The 24031-nt window shown below is 44.9% G+C and overlaps 1 protein-coding gene across 1 annotated transcript in view; it reads right to left on the bottom strand.

Moving 5' to 3' along the window:
• Positions 1-24031, bottom strand: part of PARP2 (poly(ADP-ribose) polymerase 2) — a 212149-nt gene that overhangs the window by 41338 nt on the left and 146780 nt on the right. The window contains exons 8-10 of the mRNA XM_069760573.1: positions 18860-18956; positions 15285-15360; positions 6492-6594 (exon numbers count right to left, since the gene is read on the bottom strand). Of these exons, the coding sequence (XP_069616674.1) occupies positions 6492-6594; positions 15285-15360; positions 18860-18956 (276 nt within the window). The remainder of the gene's footprint in view (positions 1-6491; positions 6595-15284; positions 15361-18859; positions 18957-24031) is intronic.

The raw sequence follows: 24031 nt of genomic DNA on the forward strand, positions 1-24031 counted from the left end.
GCGAGAAGGTTGACAATCTCCGCAAACCCAGACCTTCTGGGTCAATCCGGTGCGATCAGAAAGACTGGCACCCCTCAACCTTGATCATCTTCAACAGCTTGGGAAGAAGAGGAAGGGAAGGGGAGATGAACTGAGGGACCTTCCTGTTCAGTCAGGACACCATGAGGTCCACACCCGGAGTCCTCCATAGAAGGCAAATCTGATGGAAGACCTCCTGATGCAGGGACCATTCCCCTGCAGCAAGGACCTCGCGGCTGAGAAAATAGGCGGCCCAGTTGATGCCGCTGGGGATATGCACTGTGGATATTGCTGGAACTGTCACCTCTGCCAAAGCAAAGGAACTCAGAGTCCCTTCCCTGGTGGGTGACATATGCCACTGCCATGACATTGTCCTTCTGAATTTGGATTGGCAGACCCCTGAGAAGACTTTATCGAGGACATTGATCGGCAGCGCAGACTCCTGTGCTGACTAACGACCCTGGACAGTCAGGGTCCCCCCAGCCGAAAAGGCTGGCGTCCGTTGTCACCACCTGCCAGTGAATGGGAAGGAACCACCGGCCCTGGAAGATGAGGGGTGATGTCAGCCACCAATTGAGGGACCGTTTAACCAGGGACGAGAGCCGAATTAGAAGATCCAGAGAAAGGACAGACTTGTCCCACTGCCAAAGGATGGCCTGCTGAAGTGGTCTTGAGTGGAATTGAGAGAAGGCGATTGCCTACAACGTTGCCACCATCCTCCCTAGGATCTTCATGGCTGATCGGAAGGAGGGATGCCGAGGGCCCTGAAGCAAAGGAACTTGCTGCCAGAGAATTGCTCTCTTCTCTTCGGGAAGGAAAACTCTGGTCTGACGGGTGTCTAACAGCATGCCTAGAAGCACGAGGCGCTGAGTCTGAACAAGCCAGGACTTCTTCCTGTTGACAAGCCACCTGAAATGGGACAGAGTGTCGAGGACGATGGTCAGACTTTCGTGAGCCTGGGAAAAAGACAGAGCCTTAATGAGGATGTCGTCGAGGTACGGAAAGAGAACTAGACCTCTGATCCTCAAAATGTCCATCAACGCTGCCATGATCTTTGTGAAAACCCTGGGAGCGGACGCTAGACCGAACGGCAGGGCGACAAACTGGAAATGCTCCTGATGTACCGCAAAACGCAGGAATTTGTGATGTCTTGGGAATATAGTGACATGAAGATAGGCGTCCTGAATGTCTATGGTGCACAGAAATTCCTGCGCCTCCATGAAAGCGATTACTGAAAGAAGGGACTACATCTTGAAATGTCGCAGTCGGACCCTTTAGTTCAGTAACTTGAGGTCCAGAATGGGCCGAACCGCGCTGTCTTTTTTCGGCACCACAAACAGGTTTGAGTTCTCTATCTGGAACGGGAATGATTACTGCCGAACTGAGGAGGGAGGCGATGGATGCAAAGAAACCCAGGATCAGAGCGGGGTCTCTTGGAAGGCAGGATTCGAAGAATTGATCTCGGGGCCAAGGAACAAATTCTATTTTGTATCCTGAAGCTACAACCTCCCTGACTCATGCGTCCTCCACCGAGTCGAGCCAGACGTCTCTGAAGGAAAGGAGATGGCCGCCCAGCTTGGGAAAAGCGCTGGGGTCTCGGTGAGAGTCATGTCGAGGTAGACCTTCAAGGTCAAGACATGGTGGATCTGCCTTGGGTGTAGCGGGAGCGCCAAGGTGTGGGGCTAATTGAAACTTTCTTCTTATCCTGGTGAGCCTGCGGCCTCTGTTGGTGGGAGAAGGACTGCCGCCGTGAAATGACGAAAGGGACGAAAAAACTGAAACTGCCGCTTCAGAAGAGGATGGCGAGGTTTGGACTGGGGGAGAAGGAAGCTTGTGCCCCCGATGGCGTCCTAAATAATTTTGTCCATCCTGGAGCCCAAAAGACATGATCCTTGAAAAGGCAGGCTGGTGAAGGACTTTGACAACAAGTCCACCTGTCAGGCCTTAAAAGGAATCTGTCACCCCAAAAATCGTATATGAGCTAAGGCCACAGGCATCAGGGGCTTATCTAGAGCATTCGGTAATGCTGTAGATAAGCACCCGATGTAACCTGAAAGGTAAGAAAAACAGGATATATTCTACTCACCTAGGGGCGGTCCCGATTCGCTTCGGGTCTGATGGGCGTCGCGGTCCGATGCCTCCTATCTTCATACGATGACGTCCTCCTCTTGTCTTCCTGCCGCGGAATCAGCGCAGGCATACTTTGTCTGCCCTGTTGAGGGCAGAGCAAAGTACTGCAGTGCGCAGGCGCTGGGCCTCTCTGACTTTTCCCAGTGACTGCGCACTGCAGTACTTTGCTCTGCCCTCAACAGGGCAGACAAAGTACGCCTGCGCTGGAGCCGCGGCAGAAAGACAAGAAGAGGACGTCATTGTATGAAGATGGGAGGCGCCAGACCCGGACCGCGAAGCCCATCGGACCGGACCGCAGCGGGACCTCCCCTGGGCGAGTATAATATAACAGTTTTTTCTTACCTTTCAGGTTACATCGGGGGCTTATCTACAGCATTACAGAATGCTGCAGACAAGCCCCCGATGCCGGTGGCCATAGCTCATATACGATTTTTTGGGTGACAGATTCCCTTTAAGCCAAACAGTCCGCCGGATAGCAACAACACTGCTGGACGCCTGAGCTGCGCAAGACACGGCATCCAGGAAGGCAGAAAACAAAAACTCCCCTGCATGAGAAATCTGGTTGGCGACATCTGCCAGCTGTTTTGGTTGAGCTCAGGCCAGAATGCATTGACGGAGTTGTTTGGCCCATTTGGCTACGGACTTTGAAACCCAAGTGGAAAATCTGACCTTGCAAAGGATTTTATAATTCTGTCATTAGAATCCTTCAATGATGCTCCATCAGTAAGCGTGAGGACAGTGTTGGTAGACAGTCTAGAAACTGGCGGGTCCACGGAGGGAGAAGCTGCCCAGTTGGTGGTAAGCTCAGGAGAAAAAAAGGATATAACACGCCAAGGCGCTTCCCTCTTTGAAAGTGTCTGGTCAGATTCTGCCTTTCCCTGGCCAGAATCTCCTCAAATTCTGAATGAGGAGCGAAGACCTTGGAAGGTGGTTTAGACCATCTAAAGGAAACCGCCTGATCTGCAGGTTCCGTAAAGGTATCTTTGATGCCAAAGGTCTGTTGATCGCCCTAATGAGACTCTGAACATATCCCTCATGTTAGCGATTTGGCCCGAATCCAGCTCCAAAACGTCTTCCGATGGCGCGTCCGAAAACGCCTCGCCTGACTCGGGAGAGGAGGATTGGGACGAAGATCGCTGAGATGGACCAGGGGGTGAGATGGAATGGAAGAGGACTCAGACTGGTGCTCGTGTCTGGATCTTTTGAGGCCTGTGTTGGAAGGCCCGGACGGAGCTTCCTGTGACCCGCTGGCTACCACGGGAGTCTGCAGGGGCAACCTATCAAGTACAGACACCAGGGTCTGAAACACCCTGGTGAAATCCACCACAGATTGTGACAGAGAGGAAGCCCACCCTGGGATAGGGGTCTCGCTCTAACCTGGGACAGAAGGGGGCTCATGGGCAGTGGGGTTGCTGCAGTCCTGACAGAGGGGAGAGTACTGACCTGAGGGAAGCCTGCATTTACAAGAAGAGCATACAAAGTGTCTCACCAGAGCAGAGGAGGAGGAGGCAGGAGGACGTTCTCCATTAGAATTAGACATGAGCAGACCCACTAAGTCAGGGGTGGGGAACCTCAGGCCCCAGCGCCATTTACGGTCCTCGATGACCTTTTATCAGGCCCCTCGAGCAGATTCTCAGGGACTGCATTCTTGGGCAGGGAGCTGTAGCTGCATATTGATTACAACCAGCTCATTAATTTCTTCTTGCTCTATTAGCACACACATGCAGTGTTCACTAGTGAACACTGAAGGGCATGCAATGAAAGATTACGTCCTGAAATCAGTGCCAGAGTCAGGATGTACTTTGTGGGCGGAGTTTGTACGGCCCCTGAAGGATGGTATAAATATCCAAACGGCCCTTGGCTGAAAAAAGATTCCCCACCCCTGCACTAAGTGATGCCAGCAGGTTAGGGGACAGTAAAATGCAGAGGAGAAATGTCAGTCTGCAGTGCAGAGCTACACTCAGTACTGTGCAGTGGTCCTGATTCAGCGTCTAGGTGCAGGGCTGTTGTGCGGGAAGAGGGTACTCCGCAAGAAGGAGGGACTATCCGGCTGTGCAGACCAGAAAGATGATGGCCGCCAGAGGATGCCCAGGTCCAAGAAGGAAAAGCACTTGCTGAAAAACCCGCTCTTGAAAATGGAAGAAGGGGGGGCAGAGCCCAAGCGCTGTGTCCAGGGGCAGTAAGAAGGGGGCCGGCTCCAGGGGGCGGAGCTAACCGCCGGCAGGAAGGAACTAAGACGGGTGGGGGAAAAGCCTACCCGAAGAGCAGGAAGAAGAGGGGCAAAGCCAACGCTGCAGCTAGGCCGGAGTGAATCCGGGAACTAGATTTGCAGCTGGTGCCCGCCGGAGCATGGGGGACTGGCGCGGAGGGCCCTGGAGCGCCAAAAGGGAAGCGACTGGGGCCCCCAATACCCCCGGAATCAAAGGGGGAAGACCCAATTACTCAATGCTGCAGCTAGTCCCCAGAGAAGCCAGGACCTAGGCTACAGCTGATGTCTGCCCGAGTATGGGAGAGCGGCGTGGAAGCCCTAAAACGCAGAAGGTACGCCTGACTTAAAGGGAAAGACCCCTAAGGCCCTCTAATAAAATAAAGGGAATCTGTCTTTATTTTTTTTTTTCAAAGCTAAAATTCTTACCTTTTCTTCTTATCCTCTTCATTGGCAACTGGGGGGGAGAAGAGAAAAATACCTCCCCATCCAGGAAAGATTGGACATCCGAAAATCTTGCGATGTGGGATATCCGCGTCTCGTCCAACTGACAGGCTCTGGTGGGTGAGTGGGTGGGAGAAGGACACAGGACCAACGATCGGATCACCTAAACACGCTTCTGTGTAAGGGGTTGGGGTCCTGTCAAGCAAACATATGAGGATACGGGGTGGCCGTACACGCTTTACTCATAGTCTCTTTGTGGGAGTACTGTTGTGACTATTCACGCTGTATCCCTCCAGGCACCTGAAAGAAAACGCACACTGAGATAGATATGGGTCTAGTGAAAGACCGTGTCCACCTCCTACTGACACTAAGCTAAACTGATATAGTGCCAGTCGGTGGGATGTACACTGTAGAGGAGGAGCTAACTTTTTTTGTGCATAGTGTTAGCCTCCTAGTGGCAGCAGCATACACCCATGGTTCCTGTATCCCCCAATGAAGCGATAGAGAAATTGGACACCAAAAGTTGTTGTAAAATTTGTCCTGAGTACCCATATGTGGGAGAAAACTACTGTATGGGTACACATCGGGGCTCAGAAGGAAAGTAGTGACGTTTTGGAATGCAGACTTTGATGGAATGGTCTGCGGGCATCATGTTGCGTTTGGAGAGCCCCTGATGTGCCTAAACAGTGAAAACCCCCCAATTCTAACTTCAACCCTAACCCACCCCTAACCGTAATCCTAACTTTAGCCCCAACCCTAATGGGAAAATGGAAATAAATACATTTCTGTCAGCCCCTCGGCCAGCTCCAGAACGCTGCAATCATGTTTGATCACAGTGTTCCGGGAAAATCAGCTGACACACGGCAGCAATCATCCCAGTGATCGCTGCCGATCGCTTAGACGTACTATTCCGTCCATGGGAATTAGGGCCCACATAGGGAATTAGGGTCACATGTACGGAATAGTACTTCTGATGGCAGAAAGGGTTAAAGGGATAAACTTGCATAGTAGACATTATCAAATAATTTTTTTTAACTGTATTTGAACCTTCTGTATTTATACATTTATATGGAGAACCACTACTATGTGTCCTTATTTTGCACTTGTTTGTAATTAGTATGTAATATTCTAGGTGCTAATAAAGTATTTTTGTACATTTTTAAACACTCCTGTGCTCCTATTTTATAATGCTTATTTTGGAGAGTTTTTTTCTGCGGCTGAGTGTATAGTACTCTCTCCACATATCACTATGAGTCTGGGTCTTCTGATATTAATTACTGTAGTGTTGGGTGCTGCTAAGGGCTTTTGCATTATTAGCACTGCATAGTGCTATATGAATAGGGCTATGTTGTAGTAATTTTTAGCTGGCCAGGCATCAGAATCATCAATGATTGTCTAGTGAGGCCTGAGTAGCAAAAGTAGAAGCCTAAAAGTGTCTACATTCTTTCACATTGTGCACAAAAGCATGGGGGAATGAATCTTCAAACACCGATGATATGAAAAAAAATCTAAATTCTTTAACAGTGAGACCACAACTTGTTGAAAAATTTTAGATGCACACAAGCAATTTTCAGGAAGCAGGGGCTTGATGCACTGGAGGTCATGCTCTAGGAATAAGTTATTCAGGCTTTCCTACAGTGTTTTTTCAGGATCTTCCGTTTAGAAGATTTACTTGGCCGAAGGTTTCACTTACCTCTTTAATGGGGTTATAATCCATATGCAGAAAGTCATATTTACCAGGAACCTTTTCAAAATTTGCGCGCTCAGACCAAAGATTTTTTGTCTTATCAAAAAACCTAGAAAAATATAACGTTAACTTAAAACTTCAGGTTATTGCCTATAGCAAACATTATTGTGATGAAAACCGAGATGACCAGAAAGCTCTGACATCAGTACATCTTAAAAATGGTTCTTTATATAATATTACAAACAGAATTGACATTTTTTTTGCATGCACACAGACCTTTTCTCAAGCTGAAAAAGGAGTCTGCATAATGCTGCCTTCACACATCCATGTTCACTGACGCGTTACAGACAGAGTGTCTCCTCACAAAGAACTCAACCTCAGATTGTACACGGACCATGAAATACAGATGTGTGACACCGGCCTTAAACGAGATGCAACTTTTAAATTCCTGTACTTTGCTAAAATATCCTGATCACACAGGACCCTACACGATCAGACCCATCTCTTTAACCTAGGCTTGCAAAGGAACTTCATGGCAGGTGGGATCCAGCTACATCTTACTCTAATTAAAACAGGGCTTGCTTAGGCCAGGTTCACATTTGCGTCTGTGTGCGCAGCGTACGATCCGTATGTGTCACGCGTACATATCTTTAATATTGTGTACGCAGTGACATGGTTTTGCATGTGTTCACTTGTGGATGCGTACGTTTGGAGGTGTGCAGCAGCGGCCGGCGAACGCAACGTTGCATTTTTTGAGTCGGCAAAAATTGCTCAATCGTCCGCATGCGGACGATTGCGTAAAAAAACCTCAATACTGTATGGGAACGCATTGTTACGCAAGGACATGCGTACGCTTGCGTTCGATACGCATGTGTACTTCTGACTAATTTTGCCTTGGAAATGATGTAACCACCTGAAAATTGTCAGCTGTATAAAAGGGGGTCTGGAGACAGGAAGTCCATTACTCTCAAGACTCTTGATGCGGCCAACAGGACATTGGAAGAAGGCAGAAGACTCTGGATGTAAGTATAGAAGCTTTGAAAATGTGTGTCTGTCTCTCACTGCATTCTGTAATCATGTTTTTTTTCTGTTGCTTCTAGACTGTTTGTTGCTGCCATCCTGATGCCGCCATCTTGGGCAAAGTGCTGCAGTCTATATGCAAGTATAGAAGGTGTGAAAATATCTGTCTTTGCACTCTGTACAGAATTTTTTTTCCATTCCTTGTAGATTAGGTGCTGCTGTCTTGGTCCCAGTGGTGCAGTCTTTGTCCAAGTGCTGTCATCCATATGTAAGTATAGAAGATGTGAAAATGTCTGTCTTTTGCACTCTGTACAGATTTTTTTTCTCCATTCTTTGTAGATTGGGTGCTGCTGTCTTGGTACCAGTGCTGCCGTCTTGGTCCCGCTGCTGCCATCTATGTAAGTATGGAAGCTTTGAAAATGTCTGTCTTTGCACTCTGTACAGAATTTTTTTTCCATTCCTTGTAGATTAGGTGCTGCTGTCTTGGTGCTGCTCTCTTGGTCCCAGTGCTGCTGTCTTGGTCCCGGTGCTGTTCTTCAGTCCGTCCTGGTGCTGTGGTTCCTGTTGTGTGGTGCCTGGTGTGTGCTTGGACTACTGCCTGTAATGTAAGTATTGTTGTCCAAATTTTTATGTTTTTTTTCTACATTATTTTGCTTTTACCAAGTTACATGTTTTTTCTCTCTAGTGTATCACTTGACTGCTGCCTGCTCTTACAACATGTCCTCCACTGAAGGCTCTGAAAGTGGCCATGACACCGATTATGTAATCACATTTGATTTACTGATTGGTATGTATTTACTGTCAATACTTGACATGTTAAATCATGTATTTTCTTTACAGGTACCTGACACTGCAGAAGAGCAGGAGCAGTCAAGTGGAAATTATTCTTCCCAGGGTCGTCGGCCTCAAGTTGCTGAGGAGAAAAGACGAGGTGTAAGTATCCTTTATCAGACTTTTTATTGAATTTGTTGTCATTTTTACTAACAAATTCTTTTTTTGTATTTCATCTATAGGTTCCACAACGTGACATAGAAAATTACCTACTGATTCAAGCTGTGCAAGAGCGAGCAGCGTTGTGGGACCCCGTGATCGGAATCATTCCGACTCAGTCTTGATCCGACGACTCTGTGTAGAAGTGGCCAGATCGCTGATGGATGATTGGGACCATGCAACGCCAAAAGTCAGAAAGGATTTTGGTAAATATTGCTATTTTGGTCGCCTCTGTTTTTCTGTAAATTTTTCTGTCTTAATTTTATTTTTCCTCCCCCTTCACAGAGAAAAGAGTAAAAGTTCGTTGGCGTTCTATGAAGGATCACTTCAATAAGTACACAAGAGGAGATTTGGGTTCGAAGTGGTGCAGCTCGAAAAATCAGAAAATACAAGTATCATAACGAGCTTTCTTTTCTGAAGCCAGCAGTTGCTCAGCGAACGCGAGTATCTTTTTGTGTTTTTCACTATTTAATTTTTTCTTTTTTGTAATTTTTTTAAAATTTCTTTTCCACACAAAACCTGGAGCACACTGTTGAACCTGGATCTTCCTCTGTTGGAGTAGCCCCTCATCGACCAGCCAACGAACCGGCATCATCCCAATCATCCACCAGTGATGCAGCAGCCAGGCAGGCTTCACAGGCTGGGGAACAGGAAGCCGGCCCTTCTGGTTTTCCCCTCTCCCAGCCCTCTGCCACTTTACTTGGGTCTGTTTGGCAGCGGCAGAGGGCCGGGGAGAAGTCAGTCATGCCAGAGTTTACTCACTTAAGCTTGGTCTTCCAGGCTGGGATGAAGGCGGTTGTGGATAGGATGGAGAATGGGTTCACTCATGTGAACACACGGTTCCAGGAAGTCCACAAATGCCTTGACCGCCTGGAAGGCGACCTTAATAGACCCTGCGCGACATTATTTTTCCACTATAGAACGGGGAGTGATGGAAAACCTTAAGGCCCCTTCACACTTAGCGACGCTGCAGCGATACCGACAACGATCCGGATCGCTGCAGCGTCGCTGTTTGGTCGCTGGAGAGCTGTCACACAGACCGCTCTCCAGCGACCAACGATGCCGGTAACCAGGGTAAACATCGGGTAACTAAGCGCAGGGCCGCGCTTAGTAACCCGATGTTTACCCTGGTTACCATGCTAAAAGTAAAAAAAAACAAACACTAGATACTTACCTACCGCTGTCTGTCCTCTGCTCTCCTCCTGTACTGGCTGTGAGCCGGAAAGCAGAGCGGTGACGTCACCGCTCTGCTTTCCGGCTCACAGCCAGTACAGGAGGAGAGCAGAGCACAGCGCTGGAGGACAGACAGCGGTAGGTAAGTATCTAGTGTTTGTTTTTTTTACTTTTAGCATGGTAACCAGGGTAAACATCGGGTTACTAAGCGCGGCCCTGCGCTTAGTTACCCGATGTTTACCCTGGTTACCAGTGAAGACATCGCTGGATCGGTGTCACACATGCCGATCCAGCGATGTCAGCAGGAGTCCAGCGACGAAATAAAGTTCTGGACTTTATTCAGCGACCAACGTTCTCCCAGCAGGGGCCTGATCGTTGGTCGCTGTCACACATAACGATTTCATTAACGATATCGTTGCTACGTCACAAATAGCAACGATATCGTTAACAATATCGTTGTGTGTGAAGGTACCTTAAGTCCTGATCTCCTACTGTTCGTGATGAAGGCCTGTCAGGATGCTTATACCGAGGCCATGCAGCGGGGTCCCGATAGCAGCAGGCACAAAGTTGTTTCCGTACAGGGCAACAAGCTCCAGCACAACATCAGTGGCAGAATCCGCCTGCGCCGACTTACCAAGGGACTTATCTACCACCACCACCGCTGGACATTGCACTTCCAAGAATCCCAAGGTTCACCATGCAGCCTAGTGCAGAAGACCAGCCATCCACATCTACCACCACACAGCCTAGTGCAGAAGCCCAGCTGTCTGGTTCTGCCATTAAGATGAGTGCACATTTCTCCTCTACCAAGGCAGCACCAGAGGAAAAAGAGAGGAAAAAACAGTCACGGAGAAAAAACAGGAATAAATGTTACATGCACCCCCTCAACCCTCACCTCCTAATGTGTCTGTGCGTTCTAGTCTGTCCACACCTTCACTCTTCCCCTAATGTGACTTCCCCCAATGTGTCTGACCCAATCCTTCAATTGTCTTACACTTCCCCCTGTAACAACTTACCCAACCACTCCTAACCTACCATCAAAGCCCGACACCCCCCTGGTCCACCATGTTACTCCCTCCCACAGACCCCAAAAGTAATTCATTTTTCTTTAAAAAAAAATTGCAATTTTTTATTTATTTCTGCTAGTAAAAAATTTTTTGATTCACAATACCGGTCTCGTTGTGTTTTCGTTATCTCTTTATTTAACCATGTGTGTATTGTTGAATGAAGTACGAACGGGTGTAACAGTTAAGGTGTTTATTATACAAGTTAGATTCAAGGTGTTTTATTTACAGGTTAAACCATTTCATCTTGCCATGACACACGTCCACTATCAGAGACAAAATAGGCTGCAAATGTATCCCTCATTTGGGCAACTTCGCCTGCAGCCCTCAGAGGGTGATGTTGGTAATCCTGCAATGTGGTATTAACAGTTTCCTCAAGTTCAACAACATGTTTTCACAACCTCATCAATTGTATCTATTTTTTTTATGGCTGTTCCCAAAATGCGTCATTTAAATGCCAGCACACTCCACAGTTCTTCATACTCTTGTCAGTCAGTAGTTGAAAATCCTTTTGTGTGACTCAAGTCCCGATTTGAGTGCGGTTTTAGGAAGTTGCCACACATTTGAAAGGCCTCATCACCAACAATAACAAACGTCATTGATGGTCCTTCAGTTTTAGGAAGAGGCTGTGGTGGGGGAATATTAAAATCATTCCCATACAATCGTCCCATGTCAGAGTTTTTGAAAGTCTGAGTCATTTTCTCGTCCAAATGAGACAACGTCAACAAATAAACATTCAGCATCCGCAACTGCCATCAGAACAATGGAAAAATATTTTTTATAATTGAAGTACTCAGATCCACTTCCTGCAGGTTTCAGAATCAGAATTTGGTTTGCAGTCCACAGCCCCCACAAAGTTAGGAAAATTACACATTTCATTGAATTTTGCGGCAATTTGCAGCCACAGTTCAGCTGTGGGTTGGGGGAGGAAGCTGGCACGCAGAACATCACACAATGCATGGCAAGAGTCTCCAACAATCCCAAAAAGAGTGGACAGTCCAATTCGAAATTAAAAATGTAGAGATCTTAAGGTCTCTCCAGTAGCCAGGAATCTGCAGAACAGAGAAAGGAACAAATAAATCAGTACATGGCTTTTCTAACAATAATAGTAACGACAGGTGTTTGTTCAAAATTAAGTACCTTATAGTCACCAACAGACTTTCCTCAGCAGGAATTGCTCTACATAGTTGGGTGTCCTGCCTGCTGATGTATCCTCGGACACATTGCAGCAAATCATTGAAGCTCTGTAGCGACATCCTGGTGCAGTCCAAAAACGTCGCCGGGTTTTCACGAAGCTCTGTGTACTATGCGTGGTAGGCTCCACGGCTCTGTCGGAGTTCAACAATGGGGTGTTACCAAAAGCGATGAAGACGTCTTCTCCATCTTTCTCTTCTCCTTTCTTCCTCACAAGCCACAGCGAAAGCAAAAGCCAATTTCAAAGATAAATCTAGATTCATATTGAAGTTCTCCACGCAGCAGCATAATAATGATTTTATTTACATAGCGCTAACATATTCCGCAGCGCTTTACAAATTATAGAGGGGATTTGTACAGACAATAGACATTACAGCGTAAGAAAAACACAGTTCAAAATAGATTTCAAAATAGATACCAAGAGGAGTGAGGGCCCTGCTCGCAAGCTTACAATCTATAGGAAAAAGGGAGACACGAGAGGTGGATGGTAACAATTGCTTTCGTTGTTCGGACCAGCCATAGTTTAAGATCGGGTGTTCATGTAAAGCTGCATGAACCAGTTAACAGCCTAAGTAGGTAACTGTACAGACACAAAGGGCTAATAAATGCATGAAGTGTATGAGAACATGATGTGAGGAACCTGATTATGTTGTTTTTTTTTTTGAATGGGCCACACAGGGATAGTTAGGTTAATGCTTTGAGGCGGTAGGCCAGTCTGAACAAATGCGTTTTTAGGGCACGCTTAAAACTGTGGGGATTAATCGTATTAACCTGGGTAGTGCATTCCAAAGAATTGGCAAAGCACGTGAAAAGTCTTGGAGACGGGAGTGGGAGGTTCTGATTATTGACGATGCTAACCTCAGGTCATTAGCAGAACGGACAGCACGAGCAGGGTGGTAGACTGAGACCAGGGAGGAGATGTAGGGTGGTGCTGAGCCATGGAGTGCTTTGTGGATGAGGGTAATAGTTTTGTACTGGATTCTGGAGTGGATGGGTAACCAGTGTAATGACTGGCACAAGGTAGAGGCATCGGTGTAACGGTTGGTGAGGAATATAATCCTGGCAGCAGAGTTCAGGACAGATTGGAGCGGGGAGAGTATGGTAAGAGGGAGGACGATTAAGAGTTACAATAGTCAAGACGAGAATGAATGAGTGAAACAGTAAGAGTTTTTGCAGTGTCGAAAGTAAGAAAAGGGCGAATTCTAGAAATGTTTTTGAGATGCAGATAAAAAGAGCGAGCCAATGATCGGATGTGGGGGGTAAAGAAAAGCTCGGAATTAAGGATGACCCCAAGGCAGCGGGCATGTTGCTTGGGAGTAATGGTGGAACCACACAATGTCAGGCAAAGGTAGGTTAGTAGAGGGAGAGAACAAGAGGAATTCAGTTTTAGACAGGTTCAGTTTAAGATAGAGGGAGGACATGATGTTAGAGACAGCGGTAAGACAATCACTGGTGTTTTCTAAAAAGGCAGGCGTGATACTAGGAGAAGAAGTGTATAATTGGGTGTCATCAGCATAGAGATGGTACTGGAACCCAAATCTACTGATTGTTTGTCCAATAAGGGCAGTATACAAAGAAGAGGAGGGGGCCTAGGACTGATCCTTGAGGAACCCCTACAGTAAGGGGAAGGTGAGAGGAGGAGGAACCAGCAAAAGATACAGTGAAAGAGCGATCAGAGAGAAAGGAGGAGAACCAGGAGAGAACGGTGTCCTTGAGGCCGATGGAGCGGAGCAGTGAGGAGGAGCTGATGGTCCCCAGTATCGAATGCTGCGGAGAGATCCAAGAGAATTAGCATGGAGTAGTGACCATTAGATTTAGCTGTTAGTAGGTCATTAGAGACTTTAGTGAGAGCAGTTTCAGTAGAGTGTAAAGAGCGGAAACCAGATTGAAGACTGTCGAGAAGAGTGTTATCTGCGAGATCGCGTAAAAGACGGGAGTGGACCATGCATTCGAGGAGTTTAGAGATGAAGGGAAGATTAGAGACAGGTCTATAACTAGCAGCACAGTTTTGATCGAGGGATATTTTAATGGATGTATGATGGCATGCTTAAATGAGGAGGGAAAAATACCGGAAGAGAGAGAAAGGTTGAATATTTTTGTTAGGTGAGAGGTGACAGCTGGGGAAAGGGACTGGAGGAGATGTGACGGAAAGGGGTCACTGGTGCAAGTGGTCGGGCGAGAAGATGCAAGGAGCTTGATTACTTCTTCTGTGACTGGTTCAAAGTCAGAGAGTGAACTAGATGCAGTGGGGGAGGGAGGACAGTGCATGGTATGAAGGGATTGGGAGATAATTTCCTGTCGAATGTGGTCAATTTTTTCTTTGAAGTAATTGGCCAGATCATAAGCGCGGAGATCTGTGGTTGGGGCCTGCACTCTTGCGTTGAGTAGGGACTGGAAAGTGTCAAAGAGACGTTTAGGGTTATTGGACAGTGAGGTGATGAGGGTGTTAAAATAGGTTTGTTTGGAGAGGTGAAGGGCAGAGTTGTACGTTTTAAGAATGAACTTATAATGGATGAAATCTTCGGGTAGATTTTCTCCACAGATGTTCGGCGCACCTGGAGCACCGCTGCAGGAAACGTGTTTGCAGCGTGTGCCACGGTTGTCGCCGTCTGTGCTGCATCCAAAGAAGCGAATATCTGCTGTGTAGTGTCTCTATATATAGAAAACCCATAAGCCACGCCCATTGGAAAATACCGTACGCATTACGCATAAACAACGCAAACGCATGCAAAAACATGCAATCGCAGCTTTTTTTGACATCATGCGTAAAAGCATGTGGATAAAAAACGCCGCGTACACATGCGTTTTTTTGCATGCAGACGATACGCTGTGGACACATACGCAAATGTGAACTTAGCCTTACATGGATGGAGTGTGTGGCAAACATATGCACAAGATGAAAACGCCAAAGCACGACAGCATGCTAAAAGTCCAGACTTTTTTTTTTCTATTTTGCTTTTTTCTAGAGAGTAGCAATTAGTCATGAGTGAATGCACGCAAATACCGTGTTAGCTCAGTATATTGGGCTTGCTCGGATAAAATGTTCTAGTCCCTGCGGCTGCATGTTTTGCGACTATTAGACAATTGCAACACTTACGGGGATAGCCTGCTTGTTAGACAATCCCTACGTGTTGCTGCTGTCTAACAGCCGCAAATCATTCAGCCATGGGGACTCAAACATATTATCCGAGCACGCCCAAGATACTGAGATAACACGTTATCCAAGCACGTTCGCTCATCACTAGTAGCATTACATACTACAGATGCGACTTCTAAATCCATCGTTTTAACCATTTTTCAGGTCTTGAAAAAGGCGAGAAAATCGTACAAGAATAAAAGCTACTAAGTGTAGACTTACTTTTTTTGGAAGACATCTTTTGCTTTCTTCAAGTCCCCTGCACAGGATACCAGAGAATTCTGCCCAACCTTCCCCACTAAAAGGGAAATACACCTCCAGTTATTTGGCTTCTCATCAATGAAGTTTCATTTTATACGCCTGAAATGCATGTCGTCAGAAGAAAAAAGCTCTCACTAGTAGATTACTTTAACCCCTTAACGACCGCCGATACGCCTTTTAACGGCAGCAGTTAAGGGTACTTAAACCACAGCGCCGTTAATTAGCGGCGCTGTGGAAAAAGTGAATAGCGCCCCCTAGAGTTGGATTTTATCTGGGGTCTCGGTTGCCGGGGGTAGCCGAGACCACAGAGAACATGATTCAGGGTTTTTTTTTTACCGACCCCCGAGTTGAGATCGCCGGTAATGAACCGTTTACCAGCGATCGCAAAAAAAAACAAAAACGTGATTTCCCTTCTAATTTCTCTGTCCTCCGATGTGATTACACACAGAGGACAGAGAAATGGGGTCCCAGATAGCCCCCCCGATACTCTTCGTGGCTCCCGATGGGCGCTGCCATCTTTTTCCAGCAAAAAAATGGCGGGCGCATGCGCAGTGCGCCCGCCACCGGGAGGATCTTTGGGGTCTCGGCTGCCGGGGGTAGCCGAGACCCCAAAGAACATTAACTGTTTACCGGTGGTCGCAAAAAAAAAAAAGCGATGTGTAATTCTCTGTCCTCTGATGTGATCGCACATCAGAGGACAGAGAAATAGGGGGATTCGGGGACCCTATTATACTTACCAGCGTCCCTGGGTCCTCCTGCGTCCTCTCCTGCCCGCCGGCCTCTTCATGGGGAAACAAAATGGCGGACGCATGCGCAGTACGCCCGCCATCTGTCGGCCGGCAGGAGAAAGCAGTTGGGGCTAAATTTAGGGTTAGGGCTAAATTTAGGGTTAGGGTTGGGGCTAAATTTAGGGTTAGGCTTCTTTCACACTTGCGTCGGTACGGGGCCGTCGCAATGCGTCGGCCTGACATACCGATGCACGTTGTGAAACTTGTGCACATTGTGGGCAGCGGATGCAGTTTTTCAATGCATCCGCTGCCCAGTCTATGTCCTGGGGAGGAGGGGGCGGAGTTACGGCCACGCATGCGCAGTCGGAAATGGCGGACGCGACGTACAAAAAAAGTTACATTGAACGTTTTTTTTGTGCCGACGGTCCGCCAAAACACAACTGATCCAGTGCACGACGGACGCGACGTGTGGCCATCCGTTGCGATCTGTCGGCTATACAAGTCTATGGGCAAAAAACGCATCCTTCGGGCACATTTGCAGGATCCGTTTTTGTCCAAAATGACGGATTGCGACGGATGCCAAACTACACAAGTGTGAAAGTAGCCTTAGGGCTAAGGTTAGGGTTGGGGCTAAAGTTAGGGCTAGGTTTAGGGTTGGAGCTAAAGTTAGGGCTAGGGTTAGGGTTGGGGCTAAATTTAGGGTTAGGGCTAGGGTTGGGGCTAAAGTTAGGGCTAGGGTTGTCGCTAAAGTTAGGGTTAGAGTTGGGATTAGGGTTAGGCTTTGGATTAGGGTTGGCATTAGGCTTACGCTTGGGATTAGGGTTAGGTTTGGGATTAGGCTTACGGTTGGGATTAGGGGTGTATTGGGATTAGGGTTAGGTTTGAGGTTAGGGTTGAGATTAGGATTAGGGGTGTGTTGGATTTAAGGTTTTGATTAGGGTTGACATTAGGGTTGTTTTGGGGTTAGGGTTGTGGTTATCGTTAGGGTTGTGATTAGGATTATGCATAGGGTTGGGATTAGGGGTGTGTTGGGAGTTAGGGTTTGAGTTAGAATTGGGGTGTTTCCACTGTTTAGCTACATCAGGAGGTCTCCAAACACGACAGCCAATTTTGCGCTCAAAAAGTCAAATGGTGCTCCCTCTCTTCTGAGCGCTGCCGTGCGCCCAAACAGTGGGTTACCCCCACATATGGGGCATAAGCGTACTCGGGATAAATTGGAGAACAACTTTTGGGGTCCAATTTCTCCTGTTATCCTTGTTAAAATAAAAACTTGGGGGCTAAAAAATCTTTTTGTGGGAAATTGTTATTTTTTTTATTTTGACGACTGCATTCTAAACTTCTGTGAAGCACTTGGGCATTTAAAGTTCTCACCACACATCTAGATAAGTTCCTTGGGGGGATCTAGTTTACAAAATGGGGTCACTTGTGGGGGGTTACTACTGTTTAGGCACATCAGGGGCTCTCCAAACGCGACATGGCGTCCGATCTCAATTCCAGCCAATTCTACATTGAAAAAGTAAAACGGCACTCCTTCTCTTCCAAGCTCTGCGGTGCGCCCAAACAGTGGTTTACCCCCACATATGGGGTATTGACGTACTCAGGAGAAATTGCACAACAACTTTTGTGGTCTAATTTCTCCTGTTACCCTTGTGAAAATAAGAATTTCTGGGTGAAAAGATCATTTTTGTGTAAACAAATGCGATTTTTTATTTTCACGGCTCTACGTTATAAACTTCTGTGAAGCACTTGGGGGCTCAAAGTGCTCATAACACATCTAGATAAGTTCCTTAAGGGGTCTAGTTTCCAAAATGGTGTCACTTGTGGGGGGTTTCCACTGTTTAGGCACATCAGGGGCTCTCTAAACGTGACATGGCATCCAATCTCAATTCCAGCCAATTCTGCATTGAAAAAGTCAAATGGCGCTCCTTCACTTCCAAGTTCTGCGGTGCGCCTAAACAGTGGTTTACCCCCACATATGGGGTATCGGCGTATTTAGGAGAAATTGCACAACAAAATTTATGGTTTAAATTCTGTTTTTACACTTGTGAAAATAAAAAAAAATGGTTCTGAAGTAAAATGTTTGCAAAAAAAAAGTTAAATGTTCATTTTTTTCTTCCACATGGTTTCAGTTCCTGTGAAGCACGTAAAGGGTTAATAAACTTCTTGAATGTGGTTTTGAGCACCTTGAGGGGTGCAGTTTTTAGAATGGTGTCACACTTGGTTATTTTCTATCATATAGACCCCTCAAAATGACTTCAAATGTGATGTGGTCCCTAAAAAAAATGGTGTTGTAAAAATGAGAAATTGCTGGTCAAGTTTTAAACCTTATAACTCCCTAACAAAAAAAAATGTTGTTTCCAAAATTGTGCTGATGTAACTACTTTACATCAGCATGTCTACTAAATGTGGGAAATGTTATTTATTAATTATTTTTCATGACATATCTCTCTGATTTAAGGGCATAAAAATACAAAGTTTGAAAATTGCAAAATTTTAAAAATTTTCGCCATATTTCCTTTTTTTCATAAATAATCGCAAGTAATATTGAAGAAATGTTACCACTAACATGAAGTACAATATGTCACGAAAAAAACAATCTCAGAATCAGTGGGATCCGTTAAAGTGTTCCAGAGTTATAACCTCAAAGTGACTGGTCAGAATTGTAAAAATTGGCTCGGTCACTAAGGGGTTAAACATTTACAGCTCCTACAGAACTCCCAACCACCAGCCTAAAAATGAGATGTTGTGAAGAGAAGTGGTAGGCTGGTTTCCACACGAAATGCTGAGACAAGCATTAAGAAATCTCACCTCGCCCCCAGCGCATCCAAACAGAGAAATTTCTAGCACTGTCATCTTCAAGCAGCTGGATCAGATAGTATTTATTGTTATTAAACTGCAGGTTTGTCTGGGAAAAAATAAAAGATTGTTTTTAAACTAAGCAGAGGATAAGACAGAAGTAAAAAAAAAACAAAAAAACAAGTTTTACATAGAAAATTGATATATATTTAAAGTGATAATTAATATCTACTATATAAAGCTGAATGTGTGTATGTGTGTATGTATGTCCGGGATTGGCATCTGCACCGTCGCAGCTACAGCCACAAAATTTTGCACAGTCACACGTCTGGACCCCGAGAGCGTCATAGGCTATGTTGTGAGGTGAAATTTTAACCCCGCGCATTCCAATTCACCAAACAATTTTGCCCCTATCTACATAATGGGAAAAAATGAAAGGAAAAGTGTTGGAGGCAAATTGACAGCTGCCAGATGTGAACAAGGGGGACGTAAAGAGTGAGAGCGATGGCGCCAAAGAGTATATACCGTACAGTTGCTAAGGTGGGGCCCCGACATGGGATACTCACCACACACGGGGATATGAACACACACACAAAATGCGCCACACACTTCCACGTGCTTGAACACATATCACCCTCAGCACACATTTCACCACACATTCTCCAACCTCGCCACATAAAAGTCGAAACACAAAAGTCGCCGCTCAAAACTCGCCACGCGCAGAACTCGCCACATGCAAAAACTAGGCTCTTGCAAAACTCGCCACAAGTGCAAAACTCACCTCATGGAAAACTCGCCACACGCAAAACTTGCACATGCGGAAAAATTGCCACATGCACAAAAGTTGCAACACATGCAAAATTTCTTCACACAAAACTTGCACATACTCAAAAGGCACCACACAAAACTCGCCACGTGCAAAACTCGTCATGCGCAAAACTTGCTGCACACAAGTTGCTACACTAACCCGTCACATGCAACTCGACACACAAAAAGTTGCTACACGCATGTTGGCACACACAACTCATCTCACAAAAGTCGCTACATACATGTCGCCACACGCAACTCAACACACACAACTTGACAAACGAAACTCGCCCTAAAACACACACAAGTCTGGTCTTATCCTTCAAAAATAAAAATCTGATTAATAAGCAGACAAACTACAACAAATGTACCATAAAGGAATTACGGCAGCTGTCAGTCACATGACCTGTCTATTATGTGTATGTGTGAGCTAATATATACTGCCAGGGGGAGGGCTTCCTGCTGGCTGGGGATTTATCAGGCTGCCAATTTAGCTTACAAATACTGAGGTAAAAATACTGAGCAAATAACGTGTGAACGAGGTCTAATACAGGAGGAGAGGACACACAGGTATATACTATATACAGGAGAGATGACACACAGGTATATACTATATAGAGGAGGAGATGACATACAGGTACATATATATACAGGAGGAGATGACATACAGGTATATACTATATACAGGAGGAGATGACACACAGGTATATACTATATACAGGAGCAGATGACCTACAGGTATATACTATATACAGGAGGAGATGACATACAGGTATATGCTATATATAGAAGATGACATGCAGGTATATACTATATACAGGAGGAGATGACACAGATATATACTATATACAGGGGAGATGACACACAGGTATATACTATATACAGGAGATGACATACAGGTATATACTATATATAGAAGGAGATGACATTCAGGTATATACTATATATAGGGGAGATGACACAGCAGGTATATAATATATACAGGGGAGATGACATACAGGTATATACTATATACAGGAGATGACATACAGATGTATACTATATATAAGGGAGATGACAAACATGTATATACTGAGGTGATGAGGTGAAAATGAGAGGTGTGAGGTGAAAATGAAAAGGTTTGAGTGCAAAATGAGAGGAGTGAGGAAAAATAATGGAGTGATCAGAAAATGACAGATGTGAGGTTGAAATGACAAGTGTTAGGGGGGAATGAGAGGAGTGAGGGAGAAAATGAAAGATGTGATTGGGAAAATGAGAGGCGGGATGGGAAAATAAGAGAAGTGATGTGCTATAACTAACCACAGATATTTACTATGCCCAGGCAACGCCGGGCTCTTCAGCTAGTATATATATATTTAAAGTAAAATATTTTGAGGTATTTGGGACCCATGGATCCAAACACAGACTGATGGCGACTTTTCCACTAATTGATGGGTATGGCTTTTGTCCTAAACGAATTATAAATTATTTCAAGATAATCCCCAAAAGCAATTATACAAGGTTTTTTATCCCCTCCTTCCTTTTTTTCCTTCCTCCCCTTTTTTCTTCATCTTTTCTCAATTATTACAATGCAGTTAAGTTGATACTGATGTATATTCGTTTTGTCCAGCTAAAATCAATAAGTCAAGGATACTGTATTAATACTATTTACATTTTTATACTTCCCCCTGCGAGGGGTTCCTTGTACTTCATATTCCATGTCATTCATGTTATTTTGAGGTTATCTGCAATAAAACTGTTGAGACTAAATATATTTATATATATATTATCACTTTAAATAAATATATTATCACTTTAAAGGGAACCTGTCAGCAGATTTTGCAGTTTTAAGACGCGGCCACTGCCTTTCAGGGATTATCTACAGCATTCTCTAATGCTGTAGATAAGCCCCCGGTCCGACCAGCAAGTGAAGAGAAAGAAGTTATATTATACTGACCCAGGTGGGCAGGCTGGTCCGATGGGTGTTGCAAGTCCGGGTCCGGCGCCTCCAATCATCTTGCGATACTGCCCTCCTGCTTCTTCATCGCTTCCTGGTATCGCCCTCCTGCGCAGGCGTACTTCTTTGCCCTGTTGAGGGCAGAGCAAAGTACTGCAGTACACCGGTGCTGGACCTCTCTGACCTTTCCCGGCACCTGCGCACTGCAGTACTTTGCTCTGCCCTCAACAGGGCAGAGTACGCCTGCACAGGAGGGCGATACCAGGGAGCGATGAAGAAGCAGGAGGGTGGCATCGCAAGAAGATGGGAGGCGCCAAACCTGGACTTGCGACACCCATCGGGTTGGACTCTCCCCCTACCCGGGTGAGTACAATAGTATAATATAACTTTTTTTTCTTCACTTGCTGTAGATAAGCCCTGAAAGGCAGTGGCCACATCTAATAGCGGCAAAGTTTGCTGACAGGTTCCCTTTAAATATATATATTAATACATATATATATATATATATATATATATATATATATATATATATATATATATATATATATATATATATATATATATATATATATATAAAATCACTTTAAACATTATCACTTAAAATAAATATATATATTATATATATATTTATTATCACTTTAAGGGTATGTGCACACTTGGTATTTGGTGCAGAAATTTCTGCACCATTTCTCCATGTTTTGGCTGGAAAAACAGGAATTTTTGCTGCATTTTCTACTTGCAGATCTGCAAATCCCAAATAAGCAACGTGTTCATGAGACTTCAGGGTTCTCATTCACTTTGCTGACTGGAAAGGAAACCCTTCAGGTTCAATGGCAAATCTGCACCGAAAAAAATGCATCAAAAACGCAACGTGCGCAAACAGCCTATCAAAAAGAAGAAAAGAAACATGCATGTACGCAGGGATCACAAAGTTTATCTAATATATAATTGCCTAGAATACTACTTCCTGCTAATGTCCGGAGCTAATGTCCGGAGCTAATGTCCGGAGCTAAGTGACGTCAACAGTGTCCAGTGTCTGATTGGTTGCCGCCTGCTGCGAGCGACCAATCAGAAACGTGCCGTACTGTGACACACTCCGCCCGCCATTTTGGTGTGATTTTTGAATTTTTACCTCACAGCAAGTTTCTACTGCGTGGAGGCGGGCCCAGTGACGTTGCTCTTCAAGCTCCTGCCGAATTTCAAGTATATATGGATTCTAGACTCCCGATTCTTTAGAATCGGGCTGCCATCTAGTTAATAATAAGTCCTTAAACCACATACATGAACTTTAAAAGCACTTAAAAAATCCAAACTGACAAATGTGCGCACACAGCCTAAACGTGGTAGCTGTGTGCCGACTACTATTTACCATGAGTTTCAATGTGATTGGCTAAGGGCTCATGCAGACGCACGGACTGGCCGGCGGCTGTCCCAACCCGATAGTGACAGTCTGATAGAAATATATGATAACACTCAGGTCGTGAGAGCTGCGGCCAGTCCGTGCATTGTAGTCCGAGATTCACGGATGGCTAAACGAGCCATAATTCTGAACACATCCCCACTTGTGCATCCACATTATTTTAAATGTACCCCTTATCAAAATGATTTCAGTCTTTCAATCTAAACAGATTTGTATAGAACCTGGGTGATTTCAAATGTGGGAAAAGTTCTGAAATGTTTCTTCTAGGTTTGGAATTTTTTTTATGTGACAAAAACCAAGAATTTTAACAGGTGTGTAGCCATTTTATATCCGCTGTACTAATACTGCAGGAGTAAACCAATGATATATCAACACAATAAAAAAGTACATATACAATTTCAAACAATATAACGCTATATACAAATTTATTGTTACAAACAGATAATCCCAAATAAAAAAAAAAAAACAATCAATACACAATGAAATGGCACAATACAGAGTGGAGGAGCAACGGAAATATGGATCAAGGTATACATGAACCTAAACAATAAAAGGAAATACGTAATTTAGGTTCATTTATACATTGATCATTTTCATGCTGCTCCTCCACTTTATATTGTGCTATTTTCAATGTGTATTGTATGTTTTTTTAATTTTATCAATTTGCTTACTCAAACATTTATATACGTTTATAGTGCTTGAAATTGTCTATATACCGTACTTTTTTTAGTTCTATATGCTTGGCTTGTCATTTATGGGCACTCTGCTCTTTTCTGATACACTTTGTATATTTGTTTCTAGTTCTTTTTCGTTGGTTCATTATACCTCATGGGCTCTGCCAATGCAATATGGTAACAGGAAACAATTCTAGCAAAATTTGCAGTACCAGGAAGAAATTAATTAATACATTATGCCACAATGATTATCAAATACATTTCTTATTACCTCTTGTAGAAACTAAACATTTTGGACCAATTCTACAAAATATTGTAACGATCATAAGATTTATATATAGTTAAGA

Source organism: Ranitomeya imitator, chromosome 1 (assembly GCF_032444005.1).
Source record: "Ranitomeya imitator isolate aRanImi1 chromosome 1, aRanImi1.pri, whole genome shotgun sequence".
Classification (NCBI taxonomy): domain Eukaryota; kingdom Metazoa; phylum Chordata; class Amphibia; order Anura; family Dendrobatidae; genus Ranitomeya; species Ranitomeya imitator.